Source organism: Typopeltis vanoorti, chromosome 20, assembly GCF_054136105.1.
Source record: "Typopeltis vanoorti isolate ZY-2024b chromosome 20, IOZ_Tvanoo_1.0, whole genome shotgun sequence".
NCBI classification, from domain to species: domain Eukaryota; kingdom Metazoa; phylum Arthropoda; class Arachnida; order Uropygi; family Thelyphonidae; genus Typopeltis; species Typopeltis vanoorti.
In genome coordinates this window covers 30,599,790-30,616,917 of record NC_143568.1, presented here as the reverse complement: position 1 = coordinate 30,616,917, position 17,128 = coordinate 30,599,790, and the positions used below count along the sequence as shown (strand labels likewise).

Sequence of the window (17,128 nt, the reverse complement as noted above, 5' to 3'; positions counted from 1 at the left end):
TCTCTCTCCATTTTTTGCTTCCAGCACTTCCTAATATTGCATGACATATATCACCTTAGATTAGTTCTTCTTACACGTTCTTGAATTTTAATAGTGTCAAGTTCTTTTTAATATGGTTTTACAATTGATGCTATCCCCACCCTATTTACTTGCAGCTCTCATGTCTGTGGTATCCATATGTTAAAATTGGTTTGAACCCATAATATGGGTTCAAATTATGGGTTCAGAATTATATATAAAAATTAGTATACTACTAATTTTTATATATATACTGCTTATTTATATGTGACACATATATATGTCTGCTTTACTTTTTCTGTTATATATTTCCATATTTAATATGCCACTTTCACTAAAAATTGTGCTTAAATTGCTGAAATATATAACCAATCAGTTCTGTAGCTCATTACTGAGAATATACAGGAATACCTCGATTTATCGCGGTTTATAATTTGATACCAAAATTCCAATTATTGCGGTCGCGAGATGTAGCCCACTACGTATGCAACCAATTTGAGTCGCCACTCTCCAGGTATCGCTCTCTTGTAGCGCTTCGTTTTTATCCTACGGTGCCTTCTCACCACTTACCAGTAACTATCCGCCCTTGCCTGAAGCACATGTGGATAGTTATTTCCCTTGTTATTTACCCCTACAATGAATGCTAAAAGAAACAAGAATGATTTCAAGTCTACAGCTATCAAGAATAAACATAGAGTGATCAGCTTAGAAGATAAGTTGCATATGATAAATAAGTATGAAGCAGGCATAACCAAAGCCAAAATTGCAAGAGAGTATGGTCTAAATGAATCAACTGTTCGCCATATTTTAGACCACGCTGCAAACTATAAGCAACTAGGACAAAGTGCATCGACCTCGTCTGTCTCCCAAACTACGAGAAACAGAAGCTATCTTATGATTGAAATGGAAACACTATTGTCAGCGTGGATAGAAGATTGTAACCAAAAGAGAATTCCTCTTAGTCAAATGACTATAAAAACAAAAGCATTGAATTTGTTTGAAACTTTAAAAAGAAAACAATTAGAAAGCAAAAATGATTCGGCTTCAGTAGTGGAAGAAACTTTCTCTGCAAGTTCAGGGTGGTTTGATCGGTTCAAAAAGCGATCAAGCATTCATGGTGTTTGTGTACAAGGTGAAATTGCAAGCGCTAATGAAAAAGCAGCAACTAGATTTCCTGGTGAATTGCAACAGATTATTGAAGAAGGAAATTATACCAATGATCAGATATTTAATGCTGACAAAACAGTTTTATTATGGAAAAAAATGCCCACTAAAACATTTTAAATGAAAAATCACAGCCTGGCTACAAGGTTTCGAAGGAGCGTGTAACACTTTTACTATGTAGCAATGCTTCTGGAGATTACAAGATGAAGCCTCTCTTTATTTATCGTTCACAAAATCCTCGCCCGCTTAGAAGTTTAGATAAAAATTTTCTCCCTGCTCATTGGAGATTCAACAGAAAAGCTTGGATGACGAAAATTATTTTTGAGGATTGGTTTAAAAACTGTTTTTGTCCTGAAGCTGAAAGGTACTGCAAGTCATTAAATCTTGAATTTAAAATCTTGTTGATATTAGATAATGCACCTAGTCATCCAACAGCACTGAATGATTTGTGCGAAAATGTAAAAGTTATTTATTTACCACCTAATACCACTTCCATCATCCAGCCAATGGATCAAGGTGTAATCGCATCCTTTAAGGCATATTACCTACGAAGAACTTTTTCACAAGCAATAGAAAAGACTACAGGAGATGAAGCTATGACTTTGACAGAATTCTGGAAGGCATTCAATATCAAAAATTGCATTGAGAATGTCAAGGAAGCATGGAATGAAGTAACGTCTAGCAACCTGAGAGCGGCGTGGCAAAAGATTATTCCTCATTGTGCAAATGATTTTAAAGGATTTGAAAATGAAGTAACCTGTGTTATCAATGACATAACTGAGCTTGGCTTTGATCTGGGACTAAAAGAAATTGAAAAAGGTGTGATGTTCAGGACCTGCTTCAGTCACATGATAAGGAGCTGGATGATGAAGGCCTAATTAACCTCGAGAGAGAACGTGCTTACAATGCTCAAATTGATGATAATGACGAACAAATTGACTTGGCACCGAAGGAATTTACCATCAAAGAAATGGACGAAATGTTTAGAATTGCTAAAAATTTTAAAGAAAAAATCTTGAACAGCGATCCTAATCTCGCGCGATCACTAAAAGTTCATCAGGAAATTGAAAATTCCATCCGTTGCTACTGAGTTTTATACAAAGAAAAAAGAAAGAAAAAATTCCACCAGACAACTCTACACCAATTTTTATCCAAGAAAGAATAATTGTATGTACTGTATATACTTCTTATATATAAATAAAGATTAAAGAATAATATTGTTTTTCTTAATGAACCTTCATTTTTTACTTAACACGTTTAACACATTTCTTTTTTACTTGATATATAAAATTTAATTAATAGATTTGAAAAATCTATGGCATTGATCACCCATTTTACATGCATTATTTATCCCGATTATCTCGGATTCGATTATTGTGGTATTTTTCGTGGCAACAATAACCGCGATAATCGAGGTATTTCTGTTTTTCTGTCCATTTTCATAGTCTATCTTTTTTTTTATTATTATTATTATTGGTGATTTTCATATATTTGTTATTAGAAAGTATTTAATTTGACTAAGACTTGTAAAAACTTACAGCAGATTTATTTCAATGGATATTATCATCTGCATAAGTAATGTACTAAGCTCAATATTGCCTATATGAATATCAAGTGTTTAATATCACTTTCTTAATAATGTGGTTTACATACATTATAAATAATAGTGTGAATAGTGTACCACACTGTCCTACACCTGATTTAATGCTAACTCTTTACACCATACAGATCTAGTATTTTGAGCAGTTTTTCATTGGTCCTAAGTAAGACCAAGGAAACTTTAAAAGAAAGCTCGAAGAAAGAACAAAAAGATATACTGCTGTTTCGTGGACCTCCAAAAAGCATTTGATAATATTGACCAAAATATAACATGGGCTGTCTTGGAATCCTATGGTGTGGACAATAAATTGATCCGCCTGTTGAAAGATATAAACAGCCAAGCACAAGCAACAGGATAGCAGGTGTGACTGGAGATTGGTTGGTCGCTCCTTGTCTCACTTGTTTGTTGTTCAATGTTGTCGGGGAGGAAGTCCTCTGATTGGGTGGATGACAGACAACAATGAACAACAAACAAGGGAGACAAGGAGCGACCAACCACCGACAAGCAAGAACCATGTGATTAACCTATCAAGCCACACCCTGAACAACGGCGAACTCACGGTGCTGAATAAAGGACTGAACTACGCAATAGCACCTAAAAAGGTAAACAAATTAGATTTTATCTACCACATTGAAAGAGGCATCAGATCCCTACCTAACAACATAGCAGATAAAATACGACTAGAAACCAGTAATGTCCTAAATACCAAGAAAACCATACAGAACAACCTGACTAAAACAGAATTAGCAGCAATTAAATCATTAAAAGCCAAACAAAACATAATAATAACAAAAGTGGATAAAGGCAGTGCCACTGTTGTCCTTGACAGGTCAACATACATACATACTGCAAATGAACCAACTAGTAGCCGATAACAACACATATATAATGGTAAATTATAACCCAACAAAAAGGATAAAGGACAAAACAGAAAAACTACTAAAGTCCATCACTTCTTGGCCACCAGACACAGTTAAAAAATTCAAACCCTACTACGCCCCCCCCCCCAGAATATATGGGGTTCCGAAAATACACAAACAAAATGTGCCCCTTCGACCAATAGTGGAAGGAATAGACAGTCCCAATTACCACCTAGACAAGAAATTAGCGGCAACACTCATGGAGTTGGTAGGTCATTCCCCCTCCTACATAAAAAACACACAACACTTTATAAACAAAATCAAAAACATAACATTCGACAAAGACGACTTATTAGTCAGTTTTGACGTTTCTGCCCTTTTCACTAATGTCCCCATCAATGATACAATTCTCCTACTACAGAACAAATTTCCGCCCGACATTATGGCCCTCTTTGCCCACGTACTAAAGTCCGGTTACTTCGTGTGGCAAAACAAATTCTACCTACAAAAGGAAGGTACAGCCATGGGCTCACCATTATCCCCCCCAATCGCGAACTTCTACATGGAAACCTTTGAGCAAAGGGCTCTTGATTCCGCCATGCTTCGACCGACAATCTGGCTCAGATACGTTGCCGACATGTTCGCGATCTGACCGCACGGGTGACAAACGCTAAACACATTCCTCAGCCACCTAAACAAACAACACGAACGCATACAATTTACCATCGAAATCGAAAACCAAAATTCGCTCCCATTCCTAGACACACTAGTTACACGTCTTCCTTCAGGCAGTCTATCCTTCACGGTCTACCGAAAACCGACACACACGGGCCAATACATACATGCGAATTCATACCACCACCCAGCACAAAAATAATGACAGAGTCATTAACACCCTTAAAAACAGAGCCACAACTATTTGCTCTAACCAGCAAGCCCTGAAACAAGAACTAAAAATCATTAGTGACACATTCATAAATAATGGCTATAACAAAAATACTGTCAATAAAATACTCTATAAAACTACAACAAAAACGAATCTAGATTACAGTAAAACCATAGCCATCCCATACATTAAAGGGTTATCGGAAAAAATCAACAGAATCCTACAACATTATAACCTCAATGCCACTTTTAAACCACCCCACTAAACTTAAAACCATATTCAGCTCCTCTAAGGATCCTCTCCTCCCATTAGCACATCCTGGAGTCTATTGCATCTGCTGCACCTGTAACTTACCGTACATTGGTGAAACAGGACGGACAATCCCTATACGCAAGAAAGAACACATTAGACACATTAAATAACCATTATGGTGAAGCAGGCCTCTCAGACCACACACTTAACACCTTACACCAAATCAACTGGAAAAGCACTTGCTCCTTACACCGCACAAAAACATGGTACGAAAGAAAATTTAAAGAATCCTGCGAAATCCTGATAAACCACCCAAATATCAACAATAAAGATGGTATGAAAATTCCAAGATGGTATGAAAAAACTCAATCTTTAAAATAAACATGAAAAAAAGGAAGAAATCAATAAACACTCACCACTTTACAATTTATTGTTCTGTAAATTTAAAAAAATGTAAGTTCATTTTAATGATTACAGTGCAGTTGTTTAGAACTGCAGAGTTTTTTAAAGTCTGGTATGATGGACATAACTTGTAGTATCATATCATTTTCTGCATTTAGTCTGTTTCTATATTTAGTTTTAGTAGCTGCATATAGTAAGAACATCTTTTCACAGAGATATATTGTTGGAAAACATATCCAAAACTTCAAAGAGCTTGAACAGCAATTTCTGAGTATTTCTCATATAAGTCAATCCAAAATGTTGAAAGTTTGTGCTCTTTAAATTTGGTTTTTAATCCATAGTTGAAATTTCTATTAGCTGCTGCTTGATGGATCTTGAAAACAAACAAATATCACATTCGTTTCATTAATTAAAAAAAATAAAATAAAATAAGTTTATGTTTGTAAACAAGATTCGTGGGGCCTTGGGGCTCCACAGAGACCGCTTTGGGAAACTCTGATTTAGAGGATTTCTCTATGTCGATAGTACAATAAACTTCTACAGGGTATAGTGAATTACATGTGAGACTATAATCTATCACCATGAATTGGGTAAATTTATGTTCACCTCAAGGAGATAACATATAATGAGAGAAGAATTCATTGTGCAAAAACTAACTACTAGTGAACGATGTCTGTATATATCTGTAGATTCATAGAGAGAGAGAAATCCATCTGATTGTGTATGATACGAAAATTCATTGGTGTGGCATAAATCATGTATAATTTTGGAGAAACACACAGTATACAACACATTTAGCTCTGGATTTTATTTCCAAAACAACCCCCCCCCCCCATTCTACTCCTTTTTTCTTAGTTTTGGGAATCACCTGTAGTAAAGAGCTAAAAATAAGAAACAGCAGATTTTTGTTTAAGATCCACAGAAATAGGCACAATGTTGTGCTAAAGAAAATTCAAATACAAATGAATTTCCTTTAGCACAACATTGTGCCTATTTCTGTGGATCTTAAACAAAAATCTGCTGTTTCTTATTTTTAGCTCTTTCTCTCTATGAATCTACAGATATATACAGACATCGTTCACTAGTAGTTAGTTTTTGCACAATGAATTCTTCTCTCATTATATGTTATCTCCTTGAGGTGAACATAAATTTACCCAATTCATGGTGATAGATTATAGTCTCACATGTAATTCACTATACCCTGTAGAAGTTTATTGTACTATCGACATAGAGAAATCCTCTAAATCAGAGTTTCCCAAAGCGGTCTCTGTGGAGCCCCAAGGCCCCACGAATCTTGTTTACAAACATCAACTTATTTTATTTTATTTTTTTTAATTAATGAAACGAATGTGATATTTGTTTGTTTTCAAGATCCATCAAGCAGCAGCTAATAGAAATTTCAACTATGGATTAAAAACCAAATTTAAAGAGCACAAACTTTCAACATTTTGGATTGACTTATATGAGAAATACTCAGAAATTGCTGTTCAAGCTCTTTGAAGTTTTGGATATGTTTTCCAACAATATATCTCTGTGAAAAGATGTTCTTACTATATGCAGCTACTAAAACTAAATATAGAAACAGACTAAATGCAGAAAATGATATGATACTACAAGTTATGTCCATCATACCAGACTTTAAAAAACTCTGCAGTTCAAAACAACTGCACTGTAATCATTAAAATGAACTTACATTTTTTTAAATTTACAGAACAATAAATTGTAAAGTGGTGAGTGTTTATTGATTTCTTCCTTTTTTTCATGTTTATTTTAAAGATTGAGTTGTGAGGGCTCCACTTTAGCAAGAGGTTTCAGAAATCCTGCTCTAAATGATTAGTTATTTATTTTTCTGTATTACAGTTCTCTCTATAACTTTTCCACCTTAAACTTGCTGCTCATGCAGCACAAATATGATTCTTGTCTCTAGATTATCAGTTCATATGCAATTTATTCAACCCTTTGCTAATTTAAAATACCATCCAAATGTGGAAATTCTTAATTAATGGTTAATTATAATCCTGAAACCAATATATTCTTTCCTCTCTACATAGCTTTGGACTCAATAGAAAGGACAGGCAACAATTTGTGGCATGTTGATCCAATATGCAAACAGAAACTGTGAGACAATTTTCATATCCTGTCCTGTAAGAAAAGTACAGTGCAATACATTTGGTATGTACCCGACATAAAGTGTGACAGAAATTAGCATTTAAACCTCTATCAATCATATATACTTATCTTTTAGATAGGAGGCCTGAAGGGGCTTGAAAAAGTTCCATGTATGTTTGGTCTCTAGAGCAGTGTTTCCAGATTGTGTAAAAATAATTTTTAAAAATTACAAACAAATATATAAAATTGATAAAAAATGGCAAAAAAAAAAAATCTTAGCCCACCCATGGTACAAAATGTACTGGAGGTTTATACAGTAACCTTTTCTGGGCTGGAATCACACATATGCAAATATCATTTTAGCTTGACAATAACATATATATTTTGTGAATGTAATATTTTGTATAAGAAAATTTTGTAGGCAACATTCCAGGTAATTGGGTAATTTATAAATTACCTGAAATGTTACATGAAATTATGTCACTCTAAAAATTAATACATTATGTTATGCACATTCCATGTCCACCCCATTGGAGCAAGGAATGTGTACAACACAGTGCATTTATTTTTAGGATAACTCCAGATGAAGCCATTAGCACACACATATACACACAGAGTGATTCTGCAGGTAACATTCCCGAAAACTAGTCTGATAACATTATAGCTCTTAGGTTAGCAGCATTTGTGCTGCAGACAGAAGGCAAAAATGATAAGAAAATGTCCAACTTGTATGGAAGACAGATCACCTCCTATTATATTACAAAAACTTCTCACAGCATGCCTCTGATCTTTTGCCAAAATGACATCAGAAAAAAATACTCAGTACTCTTGATGTTACTACATCTTCTGATGTAGATGGTATCTTTCCAATTCTTCTAAAAACTTCTGCTCCAGAATTAATGCCCATCCTGCATCACTTATCCAAGTTTTCAAACCTTTTAGCATGAATCCAACAGTCTATCCCTAAAAAAAAAAAAAAGTAATAAAAGTCAGTCATCAAACTACCATTCCTGCCCTCACCTGAATTCTTCCAAATAATGTAAAAAGTTATTTGGAGATAAGCTTGTTAATTGGTGACCACTGATATAGATTCTGTACCTCTTGCTCCACAGCAGATCTTGCTAACTCTGCCTGCCTTTGGACATGGGGTATGGAAAAGTGAAGAAACTCACTTGGTTGCTCTTGATATTTCCAAGACATTTGAGTGTGTCTGGTATAGAGGCCTTCTTACCAAATTACCATCTTATGGTCTCCCACCTGCCATTAGTGATTCAGTTATTACTAGCTTCCTTTACTTGTTTACTGTATGTCATGCTGGACTACTACATCTCAGATTCTTCCATCAGTGATGGAGTACACAGGGCTTTGCTCTCACCCATGCACTTCTATATATCAATGGCCTTCTCTCTCTGTAACTTCAACCATATCTATAGTTTGCAAATGATAGTATTCTCCATTCCTCTTCTTTATTGAAGAAACCTTACTCTTGAACCATTTCAGTACTTATAGTACGCAAATGATTCAAGCTTCGAGATGTTCCATAACAAAGATAAACACTGATCTCACCATTCCCAAGGGTGAAGATGATCTAGTGAACATAAGTGGGAAATTTATGTTCACTAGATCTTTCTTTTGGGAAATAAGTCCTCTTATTTCCCAAAAGAAAGATCTTACTTCATTCCTTCTTTTGATAATGTTCCAGTCTCAGTCAAGATCAGTTTTCTCTTCTGTTTGCTTTCACATCTGGCTTATCCTGGTACAAATGCATCACATCCATAGCCTCCTCAGCCTCCAGAAAAAGTGGTGTTTTAAACAAAAAAAAAAAGAATCTTTCTCTCCTGCTCAACTCCCAAAACTATAAATTTCATGTGCCCAACCTTGGAATATTGTTGTCATTTTGGGATGGTGTACCAAGAACCTCCCTAATATTTGTCAGTTCTATACAGAAAGGAGCAGTCCCTGTAATAGATAACTCTAATCTCACAAACTTCCTTCAGTTACTTTCTCAGATACTCTATTTTCTGCAGTGTTTTACTTTCAGGTGCTGTTTCACTAAGCTGGCCATCACTGTTCTTTTAATCAACACAAATAGCTACTGATCACATGCACATACAGTTCAACTTCCAACTTATCAAACTAAGTTCCTATAAACAGCCTTCCTGCTGTTTTTCTGCAATGTATACAACTCCTAGCTTTTCAGACACATGTTGACAAATTATTTCATTCTCTCTGATCACTTGTCCACATATAGCACTATTGTTGTGTTATAGGATTTGTGACCTGACCATGTGCAGTTTTTTTTTTTTTTTAAGTACTATTATACTGATCACATTGAATAAGAGATGGGCCACAGTGGTGAATGTATCGAACTATATTCAGTATTACATAGCCAAATTAAATCTTCTTTAATGAGTTCAGTGATATTATATAACACTGAATATATGAATTGTTAGAACTCAAAGTTTCAGATAATTAGGCTAGTCTCTATAGTAAAATTTGGTCTATTTAAATGTGAGATTTTCTTCTGTTGTATTTAGTGATGGTGGAAAGGCAGAACTTCCTCAAGAAGCAGTTAACATTCTAGCATATCTAGAGGCTTTTGTACAGTATGGACAGCTTCCAAGGAAGGTAAGACAGTCTTAAAATGTTTTTCTTTAATCTTAGTTCACTAACCATTGTAAATCTGAAGACTGTTTTATCAATGAAATGTGTTAATCTTTTAGTAATGTGATCTAGCATTGAATATGCCAGTATAGCCTTGTTGCATTATTTAGATACATCATAATAGGGTTAGATGTTGTAAGTTTATTGTAATGAACAATATCTACTGAGTTAACAACGCTATTTAATAGTTATGCACTCAGTGTTTCAGCACTTATAGCATGCTGTGATCAGGAGTTAATATTAATTTATAAGAATAGTTCACAAAGCATTTAAGTTTAGTTCTGTCAGCTATGATAATGTTAAAATAGTTTGAAAATCAATGATTGATTTTTGGTGTTAAATGCTTTTAATACAAGAACATACACTAGTTCACAGCAACACCATTCAACATTTCCTTGGCTTTCCTTCTGTATAATAGTTCATTTCTATTGTTGCTGTAAGTTTAATATTAACTTCTGATGATGGCTGATGGCTCTACTAGAAGTGCTGAAACATTCAGCATATAACTATTAATAAATGTTGTTATTCTATGTGTGGTGCTAATTATCGTAAACTTTATTGCATTTTGATGATTGTCTGTTGTAAATTTTATGATGGTGAGTTTATATAACTTAACCATCCCATTGATTTTATATCATAAAGTTGTTAGCTTTCCTTGTAAAAAAAATATTTGATCATTTACAAGTTTATTGAAATTGTGAATTTTTTGATACTTTCAAAACGAGACGAACTTTTAATTCAGCTTATCTTGAATTATCAAATGAGTTGTTCGTATAACTGGTAGTTAAAAATCTGAATCCAGTTCACAAGAACATGGTACTACACTTTCACATCCATCTAGAGTGTCTTCATCCACAGCCCATGTTTCAGGAAGTTTAGGAATCAGCAGTGTGCTACCATGAAGTACTGGTTTCATAACCAATCTTACATTAACAACAGGAAATCTGAGAAATCTGTCTTGGTACAACATGAAATAGATACAGACCACAGTATCCTATGGTCCGAAACTTGTTTACTTCGTCTGTATCACTAAAAATCTGAACAGCTGCTTCTCATTATCTAAGATATGGGAAAGTATTATACTAATCAGATGTAACTAAAGTTTTTTAATACAGCTAATGAAATGACTTCTAATGGGACTATATTGATCAAGTACATATAATAAACAACTATGTTATACCAACTAGTTTCACCAACTAAGGCTGTTGGCATCTTCAGGGTACATAACTGATGTAAGGCACTACAAAGTAAAAAACTGTTACAAAGTATAATCAACCAATTCCAATTATATTAGACAAAGAACAGAGGGAGTACAATACATGCATAGAGCGTGCATGAACTTGTTATTTAGGAACGTTCTATAGTTGGACTGTAATTCAGTTCTGGTGAATTAAGAGATCTAATAAGGGTCTTCCAGATCATGCGCAAGATTAGTCCTTGGTTCCTGTTAAGGTTTTGTATACAGCAGGCAACTGCTGTGGCTTCTTTAATATTTCGGGAGCGGAAGTCCTCCTCTATGTAAGGAATTGTGCTTCTGTCCCACTTTAATAAGATTTGAATTGCCTAATCGTTTCTGTAGGTATAAAGGCCACTCTTATTTTATGTGGTCTAAGGAGTCTTGCAATCTTATTCGAAACTGTCCCTAAGTATGGAATGACGATGGTAGAAATATAACGTATGTCATCTCGTTGTCTTTGTGTGTGTGGGGGGGGGGGTCAGAGTAAAGTATCTTGTGGACTTCGAGGAAATCCATTCATGGTAAGGTTGTTAGATATCAGGGATAGTTCTTCCTGGAGGTCTTATTGATCTGTTGTAAGGAGAGAGGCACGGTTCTTCAGCATGTGTACAATGCTAAGTTTCTGAGAAATGTGGTGGGATGAAGTGAAAAGATGCCAACAGCCTTAGTTGGTGAAACTAGTTGGTATAACATAGTTGTTTATTATATGTACTTGATCAATATAGTCCCATTAGAAGTCAGTCCAGAGCTTTTATGGTCAAGAAAATTAAACGTTTTTTTTTTTTTACACAGCTAATGAAAGTTGACCGACATTTGCTTTAACATTCCTTGCTTGAATAGAGTTAGACATTGTGGAGAGAGATGAGTCTCACTTCCACCTGAATGGGCTGTGAATACCCACAATTGCTGGGTATGGGCTATGCAAAACTCACATGCAATCCTGTTGGATTGCATGTGGGTTTTGCAGGCTTTCATCTTCATTGGACCACTTTTTTTTTTTTTTTTGAAGACATTTGCCAGTCGGGTCCTGTGACCTATCCAGCTATTACTACCGAGAGGTATTGATGATGATAAGCAATTTTGTTGCACTACAGTAGCACCTGTGTATAGATTGATTTTTATGCAGGATGGGGTACCCCTCCACACCATCCATACAGAAGATTCTTCAAGAACATTTCATGGAAGCCAGAATGATCAGCCATGCATTTCCCACTGTCTCATTCACCTGATCTGATCCCAGGTGACTTCTGGCTCTGGGTATTTCTCAAAGACAGAGTTTATTAGGATCATCCTAATAACTTGCCCACATTGAAATACTGCATAGCGCAGCACGTGAGCAACACACTCCTGACCAACCGCATTCTGCCATTGAACACACGGTGCAAAGGATGCAGTACATTGAACAATACAGTAATGCATAATGGAAGTGAATGAAAATGTGTTATTTATGCTTGTGTTGCTTTTCTCCTTCTTACACATAGAAAAATTACATCTACGTTCGGTACATCATACAGTGCTCCATGACGGTGAATTTCAGCACTGCTTTTTCCCCTTTCTCTCTTAGATATTGCTTCTGCATGATGCACAATATATTCCTGCATAGTTTCGCAGCATTTGGATCACTGGATGATGCTCCACGATGCTTTGATTTTGATCACCCTATACGTTGGACTAAGTATACCTTACATTTTACAAAAGTTTTTTCTAGATGACTACATGATAAGCTGATAGTTAAACTAGAAGAGTTGTGGTTCAATATTATTTAAGTCCATTGGATTGGACATTGGCTGTCTGATGGGGAAGCAATATCCCAGCAGAGGAAAGCCACTAGTGATATGTCTCAAGGGTCTGTTTTACAGCCATTGCTTTTTGATTGGTATTTTAATGATACTAGGGAAGATTTGAATGAGGATATTTAGTTGTTTGCAAATGATGAAACGTTTGGAAAAACTATGAGAAGTAGAGCAGATCTTGTGGCTTTACAAGAGGATTTAAATAGACTGAGTGAATAGACACACTAGTGGGGTTAACAATTCAATGTTGTAAATTGTAATATTTTAAAATTTGGAAAACGAAGATGGGGTGTATACACTTGATGGGGATATATTGGTGGATAGGGATCTGACCAAATTGAGGACAACACAATGAATTCTGGCAGTGAATGCAGAGGACACTGACTTATAGAAATAAGGAGATTCTGGTTCCATTATAAGGCCTTGATAAGCCACATATGGACTACTGTGTACAGATTTCATCACCTGGTTTTCAGAATAATGAAGCAGTAAAGGAAAGGGTCCAGAGGCAATTCACTAAGGTGGTCTCTGGAATGTTGAGTATGAACACAGATTGAGAAGGTGCAATTTACAGATTTTAGTGGCTAGGAGGAGGGGTGACATGATAGAGAAGTTGGAGGTTCTTGTGAGATTATGTTGAAGTTTCTCTTAGCATGATAGGGGAGAACAAGAGGTTATCCCTGGAAGCTGTATGAGGAGGGAGAGAGCAAAAGAATGGGAAGCAGGTTTTTTGCATGGAGAGTGATTTCAGCACATTACCTGAGAGTGTGGTGTCTGCAGAGAATGTGAATACATTTAAGGCATGATATGACATGCTATGACAGAGGGACCTCTTACAAAGAGTCTGACTATTGTCCTCAGACTCCATAGAAGTCTCAGGACAATAACAATCATCATAGTATTATTTGATACTAAATAGGTAAACAGTGTTGGATATTATCTCTTCTCTTCTGGCATTTTACTATAAAAATGAATAATATTACAATAATTTCTGGATAAGTGCAAGAGGCAGTGTTGCTTTTTTCAATGTTTTTAATGTCCATCTCACAATGAGCATGGTTCTATTAAAACGAAATGACATAAAACGAAAAAAAAAATTGTGAAATATTTCATATATATGCATTCTGTATTAATTAATATAAGCAGTGTTTTGATTACTATAAAGATTACAGCACAAAATGAATTTGCCCATACAAAACTGGCATTAAAACATATTGCTTTTCATCAATTTTAGTGAAGTAAGAGTACAGAATTTGCACTATGAAATGGAAACTCGTATTTGTGCAACTTAATTTATTTTTGCACATTAAATGCAATTTGTGCATTTAACTTGCAGTGATACCAAAGAAAAGAAAGAATGCTTTTTCCTAAATATGAAGGCTCTTTTTCCTGTCGAGTAATGATATTTTTTCATGATTTTTATGTGTGTGTTTTATTCCCTGCATGTTGACTGGTAATAGAGATAATCAATAGGAAAAATATATAAATTAATACTTTTTTTTGTGTGTGTGTGTAATATTGTGTGCTCTTGGTTGAGTCATAAGTGAAATTCACATATCCAACACACAATGTCACATTAACATGTGCTTATGCACTGGAAGAAAGAGTCATTCCAGGGACCTCTAGTATGTGAGAAAAAATCCACTATCCAAAGAGATGTGATTCAGATAACAGAGTTCACAGTTTCCTGATAACTTGAAGGCATATGTGAATTTTTCTATTATCAAAATGTTAGGCTTTTAGAGTTAACCCACTCAAGAGCCGGTAGTGATTTTAATGTTGTGCATGACATAAACAGAGCATGCTACAGCATAATGTACTGCATGTAGTGTCAACCTTAATCAACTAGATATACTTGCCAAGAAATTATAGTCTTGTTTAATACTTTACCCAAGTGTAAGCAAACAGTATCTCCAATACTAGATTACCTATATATAAAGGCTGTTGACATTGCATCAGTTGCCTCATTATCTTATAATGCAGAGTACGTCCTTATGGATATATGTATGAGATCATTTAACATATTTTATCAGACGTTTTGAACGTGAGATGCATTGCTGCAAAATTTGTGCCAGTTCCTGGCTACCAAAAACTGGTCATTCCCTGCCCCCCCCTCTGCCTGACCTTGTTCCCTTTTCTTGTTCCACAAGGTGAAATTTCAGCTGAATGGCCATTGTTTTGACTTGAGGAGATCCAGGCAGAATTGCAGGGGGTACTCAATACGTGAGGATTTCCAGGAATTCCTGTACATGCCCAAGGGAGAAATGCTTCAAAGGAGATGGTAGCAACTAGGAGTTAGATAAGTAATTTTATTTATTTATTTATTTTTTTTTTTCAATGGTCAAACTCTCTAAACCTTTGGGTAGCACCTTGTAGAATAGAAATCTGCAGTAACATAAGACTGTTAAATAGTGAATTTCTTAAAAAAAAAAAAAAAGTTCTTAATATCAGCATGTATGAAAATAAAACATCTTGTCATCCCACCACAGCAAGAAATATAATGCTGTAGGATATTACCTGTTGGCACACTCTGCATAATGTGGACACGTTTATGTTGAACAGTGCTTATTATGTGTTAATTTTAATCTTTGTAATACTAAGAATGGTTATTTGGTAATGCTTTGAGTGATGAAATAAACAGTTATCACAGAATCAAAGTTATAGCATTTAACAAGGCAAGGCAATGCATCAGGAATATAGGATTAGGACTTCAGAAGGATATTAGTCAATCTCTGGCAGCCATATATTCTAAAGTGCAGATATCATTTTTACAAAGTTTTTCAAATCACCTTAGTCCCTACAGTCATAATGAGAAACAAATATGCAACACATAAATGGTTGTTTAAAAAATTAGCATTCGATGTTGCAGAGAGTGCTGGCTTGAATTTATCAAAAAAAAATCTCTAATGAAATTAAACAGTAGTCAGCATTTTATCATACTAATAGCATGATAAAGAACGGTTCTAATGAGCACCAAAAATTCAAGCTGCTCTTAGACAGCACAGATCACAAAAACAAAATACTAACTTCCCAAAGATGTTAATATTATTATTGGCATTTCTGTAAATGTTATGTAAATTACTATATTATTATACCAAAATTTTTTTGTTTATTAACCTAAAGTTATTTTCTGTAATTTGTTAGAGATAGTGTGTTTTAATATCTTTTGATTGGTCTGTTTTTTAGGCTATGACTAGTCACATTCCAGATTATCTGTTTGATCAGTTTCGCACACAGTAAGAAGCCACGTCTTTTCCCTCCCTACTAAAATTGAAATTATGTGAAATTTAATTTTTGAATAAACTTGTTACAGTTTTTGTGTATGTGTTATATTTTAGGTATAACATCATAAGTACACAAGTATCAATAGCCATCCTCACTATAGTGAAATCATCCACTGTAATAAACTGAATAATCTAGGCTTGATTAACCCTTATATCAAATACTGTACTAAAAGAACTTCACTATAACATTTTTTTTTTAGTCAGAGCTGTGCAAGTTTGCTATTATAGTGGAAGTCACCTAATACTAGGTAGTATTAACCATAATAACAAATTCCTTGCTTTGTCATTCTCAGTTTAACTGATATTCTTATGTGTAGATATATATGCTCCATTAGTGATGAAAGAAAAGATTTAAAAAGTATTATTCATTATAAATGTTAAATTAGTATCATTACATAAGAAGTCATTTTAAACTTCATAAAATCTGGAAGTTATCCTTGGGTGTGATCTATAGACATTTTGGGAATTACAAGACTGAGTTTTACAGAAAGCCATTTTACCTACAAACTGACAAAATACCTATCATGATCAAAAACTAGCTTAGCACATGCATAGTTTATGAACATGCAAAAGAATGACAAAAAAAAAAAAGCATGGTATTTTGCTTCCACAGACCAAGTTGATGCTTTACCATATGAGAAGTAGTCGTAGTAACTAAAATACCACTTACCTTACCAGTGCATGCACTAATTTGGGACAGGAGATTTGCTGTTCTAGTCCTATGATCCATTATGTATAATAGCATGCGTAACTCATTCTTCTATGGTATAGTAATGTAGTACTGCTGCTATAATGTTGTGTGCAGTGCATTGTTTCAGATATGTCAGATTTGAAGATAGTGTTGTCAAACAGATATGTT

At 34.8% G+C, this 17,128-nt stretch overlaps 1 protein-coding gene across 1 annotated transcript in view; it reads left to right on the top strand.

The window, feature by feature from the left end:
* Positions 1–16,302, top strand: part of Strump (WASH complex subunit strump) — a 292,034-nt gene extending 275,732 nt beyond the window's left edge. The window contains exons 27-28 of the mRNA XM_090410831.1: positions 9,829–9,919; positions 16,172–16,302. Of these exons, the coding sequence (XP_090266957.1) occupies positions 9,829–9,919; positions 16,172–16,225 (145 nt within the window). The 3' untranslated portion in view covers positions 16,226–16,302. The remainder of the gene's footprint in view (positions 1–9,828; positions 9,920–16,171) is intronic.
* The last annotated feature ends 826 nt before the right edge of the window (positions 16,303–17,128 follow it).